Below are 12,943 nucleotides of genomic sequence, written 5' to 3'. Positions count from 1 at the left end.
GATTGTGTGGGAATTTAGAGACCCTCTTGGAAAGGATCAAATTTCTTTGTTCCTGAGAGGGTTGATGAATGAATGATTATTCATACTCAGAGCCACGCTGAAATTTGAGGGATGGAAATATATTGAATAGAAAGAGCCTGAGTCACCTGACAAGGGCAGCGAGTCTCTTGTATCACTGGATGGTTGTGACATAAACTTCCTCTGACTGCACAGCCCCTGCTCCCTCTCCTATGTTTCTATTGCTGGGGTCAGAGGACCTTCTCAGGCCCATTCATCTAATTAGGCCCTCACTGCTGGCCAGGTGTGGGCATCAGAACTGCTGCCATGACCTGACTTCAGGGGTCTAAGCATTCACCCAAAGGGACCCTGATGTCCTGCCTGTAGTACGTATTAAACTTCACCAGCTTCTGAGAACCAGGGGCCCATAAACTCTCCCTTAGAAATCCTCTGGAATCTCTGTGTCACTATGGTATGGTAAGTGCAAGCCAAGTCAGCATCCAGAGAGGAACACAGACTTCTCCGCCCAGCTGTCCCCAAGATGCTCAAGCTAATACTCTTCTAACAGAGTGTTTTTGGCCTATTGACACACTCTGACCTGAACTGACCAGCACAAAGTCTTGGGAATACAAGATAATTATTCAAACCCAGGGAATAATAGGGGTATATTCAACAAATATCTTGCCTTCGAAGGCTCATCTTAGCATTCCTTCATTCAAGCATTTATTCATTCATTGTTTTTATTTATTCATTCAGAAATATTTAACATTAATTTTAACCAAGCAGCTTCATAGATAATGAGAGGATATACTAGATCATATCTTATGGTTCTTCCCCTACTGCAAATTGTCTGGAATATAAAATGTATTATTAAGTTAAACACCTTCCTATTAAGTTTTTAAAAATCAAAGTTAAGCTGTAATGTCATAGAAATCAATGTTGCAGAATTAGCTAATTCATGTCTATGGGTTTTTTTTAAATAAAAATTAGTCTGGCATTAACTTTTTAAACATTTCTGGGATGTTTTGACATTTGTACAATTACCATAATGCTTTTACATGGCATCGGTTACACTGTTATACACTCTCAGCAAATAATCACATCATGACTTCTAATGCAAAGAACAGAAACTACTAAGTAGCCTTACATTGTTAAAATTCTTGACCCAAATAACTACCGATTACTGGTTAAGTTGTGGAATCTGTGGTTTTGGTATATAATTGCATGGATTAAATAACGTTAATGTGTAATTACATGAAAATAAACCACGTAGCTTAGTTAAATTGCAGTACAATTGTTATCACCGAATGTAAAGTGATACCAATTAAACCTTCCTTTAAAACACCACAAATTAAGATTTAACTACTGAAGAAACTCTAGAATATAAAGTCATGGTATACTCTGGATAGAATATCTCAGTATTTTCAGAAGTTTAATGGTGTTTCTAAAATTAAAAACATCTTTCTTCTTTACTTCTGCATTAATTGTTACTTATTCAGGAAAGTTTCAAATAGGCACTGGATTAACTTCTTAAAAGATGTATCTAAAAGATGCAGCATTGTAATATTGACAAAGAAACAATTAAGGAATTAAGAATTCCTCTGCTCATGTAAAATAAATAATTTTAATGGGTGGGCACTGGAGAAGAATTCAGGGGAAAAAGGAAAAATCTTGTTACTAATGCTGATTCTGTTTAACAAAGGAAATTTTGTTTAACACAATTAGGAAATTTTGTTTAACAAAGATAGCTGAGGATTGGCAATTTTGTATCATTTGACCTAATACAATAGTAAAAACTGAACCACTTATATAAATGTTTCTAAGCAAGAAAAACAGTTTCTTCATCATCTATCCAGCTCCTTCTATGTACTGAGTTGACCCGTTTACCAGCTAAGTGAACTTGGACAGGTAGTTAAACCTCTGAGCCTCAATTTTCCTTTCAGGGAAATGGGAGGTAATAATAGTTATACAAAAGCATATTATATGGTTCAACTAAAGACAGTGTAGTCAAAGAATCCCATACACTACCTTTTATGAAATAGACATTGATAAATATGCTTTCTTCTACTTCCACACTGGGCATCTTTTAGGCTTCTGTGAATATCTGTACAAGAAACTGATGACTTAGATCTGTAGACTTAGGATCTATAATACATAAGGTACAGGAGAATTTAATCAAACTGGTAATTTTGACACAGGTCACTAACATATTTTTCAGACAAGAAATACATATCGTTATAGAAGAATTTAGTAATGGGTGATTGAACTTTTCAAGCTGGTGACTTTTTAAAAACAGAATGTTAGAAATATCAAGAAACATTATCTGTAAGGATGAATTAAATTCCTCCTTCATATACCCTAGACTGTAACCCACACTTGCCTCTCCATGACCAGGTCTAAATTTCAGGTGTTCAAAGTAACTCTTCATTTAATCTTGTCTTCTGACAGCACCTCAACAAGTATATCAAAACTTGTACAACATTTAGCAAGTGCAATTTGAAGATTTTCTTTCTGTTAGACAAATAGACGCCATCTGGAAAAAATAACCCCAGGCGCTTGGACGCAGGAGCATAAAGCTTATTGGCTGAACACCCAATGAATACCTTACACTACTTTCTTTGGCTCCTACCCTTTGCCTGCTCATTTCAAATCTTGCACACTTCAGTAGGCTCTGTGCTGTTAGACAAGGGGATCCTTGTTACCCATGCACGCAAACACTCTGAAGGCTCTCTTAATTTGAAAGATAGGCTTGCAAGAATTATCTGGACGGAAATGTTTCCTTTCATATTGAGACACCTGTTCTATAAAGGACTGCTAAATATAGCTGTGCATTGATATTAATTTCTAACAATGTTTCTTTATTCAGTTGTTGCTTATATTTTTCAACTTTTACCACATTCCATTTTTAGACATGAGTGTCTTCATATAATCTTCCCTTCCTTCTTCCCTCCCTCCCTTCCTATTTTATCTAAAGCTTGTAAAAGAAAAAGCCCCAGGTGCTATTATTTTTAATGCTATTTATTTTACTGATTGACTTTTATTCCAGAATTAGTAGTATAATAATATTAGTATTATTTTGTCTGTCACAATGGACTGCACTGAATTTAAATGGTTGCAATATTATTTATCAGCTTTTAGGAGGAGATCAACTAAATGTTAATAGAAATCATGAAAGCAATCTTCACTTTTGTTTTGATGATAAAATCTTTGTGATAAAATTAGCTTTTAATGGCATGCTATATCAAACTTTTGGTGCACCCACACTGATGCAGTAAGCTTAAGTTACTTCTTTATTAGTAACTTTTCCTTTGTCAATTGTGAGCAGGTAGCTTTTCAAAACCCAAAAGCAATTGCCCCAGACTTCTGGAATTCATTTTTATTACATCCCATAATCTGAGCAGTAGGGAGCCCTATGAAACATGTTCGATCAAACATTAATTTTATAAATTGCCTTCGTTCCCCACAATTCCCATGAAAAAGGTATTCAGCTAGATTAAAACTCTGGAAAATTTTAATGGAACCTTTGAAATCTGTTTGAGCTCAGCTTCCTGGAAAAATAAAACTGCCTAATGGAAGCAGTCTTTATACCAGAAGTAGATGTGCCTTTGAGGCAATTTTCTTCAATGTGAAACAGTGAAATGGCAGCTGGGTAATCTGAATGCTTGAAATGTCTCTGCCAAATTAAAGGGTCATGTGTGCTCTCTCACAGTGAGGAAGAACAAGTCCATGAAATTTGTAACAATGTCACTCTTGTCTTCTTCTCACAGTCCTACCCTGGTCCAAGTCTGGAAAGCGAAGACTTTAACATTCCTCCCATCACTCCACCTTCCCTCCCTGACCACTCCCTGGTACACCTGAATGAAGTTGAAACTGGTTACCACTCTCTGTGTCACCCAATGAACCACAATGGCCTGCTCCCATTCCATCCGCAAAACATGGACCTACCTGAAATCACCGTCTCCAACATGCTGGGCCAGGACGGAACGCTGCTCTCCAACTCCATTTCTGTGGTAAGAATCTGCTAACCTGTTTGTGGAGGGGAGGGAGAGACATAATAAAGGCAAGGAGTCATTTAACCAAAGGACCTTTCAATTGGGATGATGGCATTCTGAAATGAGGAAGACATTTTTAGCTATGGAGCATGCTTCCTATAAATCTTTCAAATTCCTAACATGATTTTCCATTTTATATTTATGACAAGGCAAAATCAGTTAGTTACTTGTGTGATCGCTCATATTTGCAACCCAAAGTACTAAATGTTGCTTAACATTGAATGTGCTGTCATACAAACTAGCTTCCCAGTTTTCAGATAAAAAGAATCCTCCTAAAGGATGCCACCTTCCATCTAGGGTAGGATTCCTTCCCACAGGTAAGATCCCCACATCTCTGAACAGGAACTGCTGTCAATCTTGATTCCCCCCCCCCCCATTTTCTACTCTCAAATTTCACAAATTTACTTTATAGGGGAGGCAATAAAGCAGTTTTTATTTCTATTTTGGAAGTGTAATTTGTTTGATCAAAACTCACCCTTTGAATTGTTGAACAGTTGAAATTTCTCGAATTTAGTGGGACTATTTATCACCCAGAAAAGTAGTTAAAAACTGTAATTCCCAGGACCTGCCCAGAGAGTCCAGGGGTCTGTATTTTTACAAGCATCCCATAATTGAGAAACACTGACTTACCATAAAAGCTTTCCTTCTGGATTTTATGTCATCTAAAAACTTAATTTCTCTGTCTGTATTACAAGGAGTGGAAAAAAATGTCAGTAATATATGGCCATGGGCAGAACTTCTGACCACATCATTAAAAACTCCTCTCAGGTTAACTGTGACTTTTAATTAGCACTCTTTGATTTTCATTGTTCAATCACTTAACAGTCTAACTAACTGTGTGTTTTTGTTTTTGTTTTGAGTCACCTAACATGGCTGTCATGTTCACAATGAGCAAATTGATTAACTTGCTCATATTATATTGTTTCTGATACAAAATGCATTTCATGTGACCACTTATCTAAATCACTTCCAGATACATCTCTAACTAGAGCCACTTCACAAGAAGGTTTTTCTGATAATCACCAACCTAATGGGGAGGGGCTAAAAGGAAAGTCAAAAGAAATCCCCAAGTAGTTTTGGAAAATGAAGCTGAATGCCACAGTAGTTCATGCAGTTCTCCTAAAATCTGACAGCCTTCTGGGTGGCCAAGAGGGGGAAACTTACATGCAACAGCATCAGTAGGAGAAATCCCAGCCCAGTTGCCCTGGTTTTTAGGTTAGACTACATCCATCTGCATAGAAGTAGTAGTCTATGAATATTAACTATGACTCCATAAGATAGAAAATAGATTTTTTTGAACAAGCATGCTAAACATGTGATTCTAAACATGTTATACATGAATGTGGTCACTTTGACAAATCACATCTGTTCCTCTTTGGGTCTAAGCCTTCAGACCCAGTTCATGAGCCCACTCAGGCATCCAGGTCATGCCTTGATGGGGATCCCCATTTTTATGTGGGTGTGTAGTACTAAGGACTGAGCCAAGGGTACTCTAGCATCAAGCTACATCTCTAACCCTTTTTTGTTGTTTTTATTTAAAAAAATTAAATTTGAAACAATCTCGCTAAGTAGCTGAAGCTGGCCTTGAACTTAAGATCTTCTGCCTTGGTCTCTTGAGTCACTGGGTTTACAGGCATGTGCCAGGGTGCCAAGCAGAAGTCCCATTCTTTATAAAGGAGAGGAAGGATGCAGTCAGGATATAAAATGCCAGTTTTGTCCTCCATGCTTCATCCCTCATGATGCAAATCAGAGTTGGACTGCAAGAGGGATCTGAGATGCTCAATTATACGATTTTAAGTCTCAAGGGGATTTTTTTCATTATAAAGTTGACCTCCTTCCTAGTCACCTTGTAGTCCCCTTAACATGCTCAAGGCCCTCCCAGTGTGAAAGGTAATCTTTGAGAGATGTATGTGCAGTTTCAATAATGGTAGATCTGGGATTTTTCCAGATTTGCTGCCTGTAGGAGTCACTTTGTCTTCTGATGGCACACTCATGATGGCACTTGGTTGCAACTATGACACAATCTACCTTCTAGGACTTTCTCCCATTGTACCTTCCCCTCTTTCTATCAGGAACTTCTTTTCATTCATCTCTACTCTTTCCCTACCCAAGCAACTGTTAAAACTGGACTTCGGGATGGGCGCAATGATGCACGCTTGTAATCCCCGTGGCTCTGGAGATTGAGGCAGGAGGATCACGAGTTCAAATTCAGCCTCAGCAAAAGCAAGGTGCTAAGCAACTCAGTGAGACCCTGTCTCTAAATAAAATACAAAATAGGGCTGGGGATGTGTCTCAGTGGTTGAGTTCCCCTGAGTTCGATCCCTGGTACCCCAAAACAAAACAAACAAAAAACTGGACTTTGGTATTTTTGTCTCAACATGATATTTCTCTTAGAACTATCTATTTTGTCCACTTATACATCTATTTTGTCCACTCACAGTACTGATCTGTGCATATAATACTGCAGACAAAAGGCTACTCCAGCCAACACCAGCATTTGTGTGCCTTTGGATGAGCTTTGTCACTGTCCCATAGACTTCATATGATGCCAGAGCTCTTCTGTAATCTGCATGCCAGTAATAACAATCTCTTGCTACTGAACACTTAGATGCAGCTCATGGGACTGAATGATGATTTCTACATTTTAGCTCCATTTAAGTACTTGATGTATAAGTATCCACATGGACCTGGTGGCTACTGTGTTAGACAGTACTGGTCTAGTTAATGATGTTGACTCTAGTTAAGTCTGTATTAAACCTATTTTTTTCAAGCAAGCCTGGTCTTGAAGAAAGTAGATTTGGAGATTAAATTTGTTGTTCTTGTTTCAAAGCTTGGCTCTCTGGCTGGATTCCAGGAGCCAGAGTTTGATATACTCTAAAGTTGTAATGGAAATCTTACAGCGTTCCGAGAACCAGGAGCTATCTTTTGTCTCCCAAATCCTTTGAGAAACAAAGAACCTCTTCAGTTCTTGTTTTGAGTTTTTATGTGACTAGAATGCCATTCCTTCCTATGTACATTTTGAAAGCTTACCATGGCCTAAATGTTTGCAAAGGCTCAGATGATTGATAGATGGGACACCACCACTGTCTTCAAGAGCTTTCAAATCACACAGAAAACATAAATAGTTATGAAAATTAGAGAAAAACATGAAGCAATTAGAGACCAAGAAAAGCATTAAGTGAAGTTCTATTGACCATGACCTCAGTGGCAATTCCTAGTTGGAAGAGATCACGGTAATCTATCTGGTTTGGGTATAAAGCTTAGTGGAAAAGGCAGGACTACAGTCAGAGCTGAAGGATGGTTTTGATTTGGATAAAGAGAGAAGAAAGAAAAGGCGTGTTGGAGAGTGTTCAAAAATCAGGTTGAGTATTTTAAATTGGGAGATTTGACTAAAGCCTTCAAAAACCAATGAAAGAACTCTGGGCTTGAGAGGATGGATTGTAAGAAACCATTGGCAAAGTTCAAGAGACTCAATGCAAAAGCATAATGAAAGCAGTGTTGTAGGAAAACCCTCTGGCAATAGGGAGCTGGTGGATAGACAGCAGTGGTGAGAAGCTGAGGGTGCTGACAACCCAGGAGCCTGCTGTCCCAGCTTAGGTAAGAGGACCTACGAAGCTCTACCAGAATGATGACCAGCAGAACAGAGAGCAGGGCCATATGCATATTGTCCCCAACAGTATGTGGATCTAAAGATGAACAACACTTTGTATTTTAATGTTTAAAATTTGGAAAGCACCAGGGATTCTTTTCTTAGCAAAAGACTTTGAATATAAGATTTCCTGATTATACTTCCTTATAAAAATTTCCCAAAACACTTTCCCAACAACTTTGCTCATACTTGACATGATCACAAACAGCCTATTGAACATCATTCAATGCATGTGTATATCAAAACATCACAAAGTACCTGATACAAAGTTTTTGTGTCAATCACAAAAATAAATTTGGAAAATTTTAAAGAACAACCAAGCTACCATCTAGTTTGACAATCATTGAAATATATTATAAATAAGGACAATTTGGGTTGTCAATGACCATATAGACAAGAAAGTAGCTGCTATAGAAATCAGGATGTGAACACTGTCCAGTTAGGAATTACAGAGCTCCTCTGACATCTTTCAAGGTCACATGCAATATGAAAACAACTAAAAAAAGCTAATATTTGTAGATTCTAAATAATGAATTTGCTGTGAATTTTAAATTCCAGGATATAAACCAACATGGTCAGATTTATAGAGAGGACCAACTATCTCAAATTGCAATTTCCAAATGTTTTTCAGTGTTACTAAAGTTGAGTCTTTTGCTGTTCGTATTGTGATCATATCTTTGTTAGTATTTTCACAGGGTATAATTTTAATATTTGAATGGATCTAAGATAGGAAAATATTTTAGTTCTTATTTAGAGATTATGTCTATTTTAGATGTTATTGTGATACATACTACATATACATTATTGTGTTACATATTTTACCATGACAAGTAAATAGTACATTATTTATAATCTTTAGTGAGATTTCATTTTCAAGGTAATTTTTTTTATTTATCTTTGTGTCTTATCCCCAATGGTAATATAAGTGATATAGCTGCATCAATTATAAATGTTTCTTACAAATGTCTAATAAGTTACACTTAAAAAAAATTTAGTCTATAATTAAAAATCAATATCTGAGTTTTGCAAATAAAAACTGGAGGTTCCAAGTAGTTAAGTGATTGCTCAATTGTTCGGCAAGCAAATATTCCAGTTCCATTATCTGGAAAAATGATGATAATGTTAGTCCTTACCTCGTGGGGTTAAAGATATTTGAAAAATTGCTTAGCCCATTAGCTGGCACATAGGAAGCATTATGTAAGAGTTGGTTAAATAAAACAAGAAAAGCAAGCCTGTGTGACTCTTTTGAAGAAGTTAAAATGCATGGGAGAGAAGATTTTTTGAGTTATTTATACTTTAATCCTTAATCTTCTTCACATCTGTCAGAAAAGACAGCAGTAAGCCTGCTATTAACCAAAGAGGTCTTTACCTTTTATTGAGTGTCCTTATATATCATTGTGATTAAAATCGACTTTTTAGGGCCAGACTTCCTCAGTTCAAATCCTAGTGCTTCTACTTAACCATAAGTGACCTTGAACAACTTACATAACCTTTTGTGCCTCTCTTTACTTAAATGGGTATAGCTGGATTTGGTGGCAAACTTTTGTAATCCCAGCTTCTCAAGAAACTGAGGCAGGAGGATCTCTTGAGCCCAGGTGTTTGAGGCCAGCCTGAGCAACATAGTGTGACCCTATCTCATAAAAAATATTAAAATAGGGCTGAGGTTGTGGCTCAGTGGCAGAGTGCTTGCCTAGCATGTGTGAGACACTGGGTTCGATTCTCAGCACCACATACAAATAAATAAAAAATAAAGGTCCATCAACAACTAAAAAATAATTTTAAAAAATTAAAATAAAATAATGGGGTATAATAAGAATTAATACCATAATGTCATGATAATTAAAGTAGTTAGTATCTATAAAACAGTGCCTGGTACATGGTAGATTCTTTTTTTTTTTTAAAGAGAGAGAGAGAATTTTTTAATATTTTTTATTTTTCGGTGGACACAACATCTTTATTTTATTTTTATGTGGTTCTGAGGATCGAACCCAGTGCTCCACACATGCCAGGCGAACACGCTACCACTTGAGCCACATCTCCAGCCCCTAAGTGGTAGATTCTAAGTTTATTTAATGGGAATCTCTTTTGAGTTAAAAAAAAAAAAAGGTCACCAAAGTGAGATATCTATATTATCTTCTGAAATTTATCATCGACCTATAAAGTATAGTACACACAGAGTGAAAGTTCTTTCCCAAGTTTCCCACCACTTTTTTTTTTTTTAACATAGTCTTGCCTGTGCCATTTTATGATCAGTTGGGACTACTTATCCAGTAGTCAATCAGGAGTCTTGCAATAAGGTAGATTCTGGCACTTTAAAAAAGATTCCATTTTCTTAAAGTCTATTTCAAGAACAGACTATAAAATAGGGTAGAATTTCTATAAGTGCATACTGTTGAATTAAGTGCCAATTAGTTCTTATTCTCTAGGTCCAAGTTCAACAGCCATTCATGACCCAAAATATGTAAAAGTTTCAATTTACCCTGAGTTATTCGGATAGGTGGGCAACTGATTTGTCTTCACATAGAATCTGAGTTAGAAAAGGGCCTACATGCGAGTGTTGGATAAGCTTGTTAATGGTAGGTAAGTCACAAGCTATGGCACCACTGGACTTGCTTAGTGATTCCCTACTTTTAAAAGGGCAGGCTAGGAACCAGCCAGTGCTATATTGCTTTTGTGCTTCATTTCTTTACATTTCTTTAAAAAATTTCCTTGAACAGTATATTGCCTCCCCCAAAAGGTGGAAAGACCCCCAAGACCAGCAGATCTCTTTGGTGCTCTCCAAGGATAGCATTTTTCCTATCATTCATTTTCTCTTTGCCCACACAACCTTGGTCCAAACTTCAGGACTCACTCAACTTCTCGCTTTGGTTACTTAATAATGTTTCTTGCCATTCCTTTGGTCTTTTGAGTGTTGTAACTGCGTCCCCCTCAAAGCCTAATCAGCTGTGAAGATATCTGAACCTGATGAACAGATCATTTCTTTTGAGGGGAAAATGTTATTCTGTCATTAAAAAAGAAGTGATGTTGCTTTGTATGGACAGATGGGGTTTTCATGTTGTTAAAAAGAAACTAGAAAACTATTTGGGGAAGAAAGACGAATGAGAAAATGCGTATTAAATATTCATGGCTTTTAAAAAAAAAATCCTTTGATTCCTGCAAACTGAAATCAAGCGCCTCTCTTCTTTCTCTCCCACTCTGGTACATTCGCTGCTGGGTTTAATCACGGATTGGTAGAAGAGAGTGCAACCTTGTATAAAGTCATCGAAGCCTCTCTGCCCGGCCTATATGTGGCCATTGCTTGTTCTTTGTGCAGTCAACAGAAGCTCTTTCATACAAAGAAAAACCGTGCAAAGTTTTAGAATGGCCTCACAGAAAGGATTCATTTAGAACCTGGGCTCTTTTTTTTGCAGAGTGTGGCTCCTAATGACACATTATAGAAAATTTACAATGAAAAAAGCAACAAAGGAGATTTCAATTTCTTTGAATGCTTCGAATTTCCAGTTCTGGAGTTTAAAATGGAAAAAAAGATGTTAAAAGGCAATGAAATTGGAGGGTTTATTTCCCAAATGCCTTCTTTTTTTTTTTCCAGGCAACAAAAGCAGGCATAATGTATATACTCAGATTTATTGTCATTTTTTAGCATTCAGTCATGGCACAGTTTGCATTCAAAGGCCACTGTACAACTGTTTTGACAACCATCACTTCAGTAGGTACCATACAGGACTCATGAAACGGAAGCAAGAGTGTTCCTCTGGGCCCATAGGGAGTGCCGTACATCAAGGAATTCAGATGTATTAGAACAGCATGAATTTCTAATATGTTGCTATTATGGAAAGGACCACTGGCATATTGAATAATGCAGCTTTCAAAGCCAGGCAGAAAATGTGATTACAGACAATTTGATTGCTGTTTTTAAAATAAATATTTTCAAAATCTTGAGGTGTTTTATTTCATGTAATGCATAAAATATGTAACAGTGGACAAGAGCTAAAGATCTTTCAGGACACGACTGAGCAGATGATGTTGGCCCCATTTAAGTATAAAATAATGGCAGCATTAGTTTAAAATGGAATGGATGCCACAGTGGCTTGTTTCTTTCTTTCAAAAAATAGGAAAAGGGCAATAAAAAGACACAATTTTGTTCACTTTGATAGAAGAAAAAGGATGAAGATTATTTAGCATTATGCCATAATTCATCAAATTTTATGTAATTACAGTCTGTTTTTTTCTCCACAAATTATCCTTTTCTCTTGAACACTGCAGAACATGAAAGCAATCTATTAAAACACTTTAATACTTTGAAAAATGGGCTGGGTTTTTGTTCTTAATTTTGAACATATATAACAAATGAGTTTTTTTTCATCTTTTAGAAAAATTCCTCTTAAGACCAAAAATAAGTGTTATGTGGGGTTCATTGTTAATCTTTACTGAAGCCATTTCTTTGCTCAAAACAGACTACTTTGTGATGTTGATAAGTAGTTCATAGACTCAATATGTTAATGATTTGGAGCTATCTTTTAATGCTATAATAAAATGTTATTCCAAACTGAGTTCTCCTTAATAATGTTCAGGAAAGGAACCAATTTAAAAATAAATTTTAAAAAAAATATATGCCAAGCAATCAAAGTCAAGATTTACGGGTATATGGGACTTCTACTTTTTCTTCAGTCCTAGAATTCATAGGAAAGTGTGCCTCACTCAAGCAAGATAAAAGCCAAAAAAACTATAAAATCAGTTATATGATATGTTATTAGCAAACTCTGGAAGTTACTCAATTCACTCTCTTCAGAAGTAAACCTAAACCATTTAAGATATGTGGTTTTCTATCTAAGAGCCAAGATTCCACAACTCTCATTGGTAGCCTGTTTGTGTTTAATTAACCTTGTAACATTAAGTTAAATTTCAGTAAGAGATTTAGATTCCTTCCAGGAAGTTCCTCATTAAAATTAAACCAAAATCTCTTACTGCAATTTTAGCCTACTTTGTCTGCTTCAGCCTTCTGAATACTTGGACAACAGTTGACTTCAAATATTTGACATTTATTAAGTCAGTACTACAGTTGTGTTTTACCTGGCCCAAATAACCCCAATTCCTTGAGCCTTTCCTCAAAGGTCATTATTTTTCAACTCGTAAATCAAATTAGCTTCCTTTTTTTTTTTTAACATTTATAATCTGAAGGAATGTTGACCACAGTGGAAGGCAGAGCTCCAGAGTCTGAGATTGCAGATCCGTTTCTGAATTTTTC

At 36.5% G+C, this 12,943-nt stretch overlaps 1 protein-coding gene across 1 annotated transcript in view; it reads left to right on the top strand.

The window, feature by feature from the left end:
- Window positions 1–12,943, top strand: part of Tox (thymocyte selection associated high mobility group box) — a 299,896-nt gene that overhangs the window by 170,607 nt on the left and 116,346 nt on the right. The window contains exon 3 of the mRNA XM_027932903.2: window positions 3,765–4,007. Coding sequence (XP_027788704.1) covers window positions 3,765–4,007 — 243 coding nt within the window. The remainder of the gene's footprint in view (window positions 1–3,764; window positions 4,008–12,943) is intronic.

Source organism: Marmota flaviventris, chromosome 15 (assembly GCF_047511675.1).
Source record: "Marmota flaviventris isolate mMarFla1 chromosome 15, mMarFla1.hap1, whole genome shotgun sequence".
NCBI classification, from domain to species: domain Eukaryota; kingdom Metazoa; phylum Chordata; class Mammalia; order Rodentia; family Sciuridae; genus Marmota; species Marmota flaviventris.
Note: the sequence above shows the minus strand (reverse complement) of the source record. Positions and strands in the feature narration are given on the sequence as shown.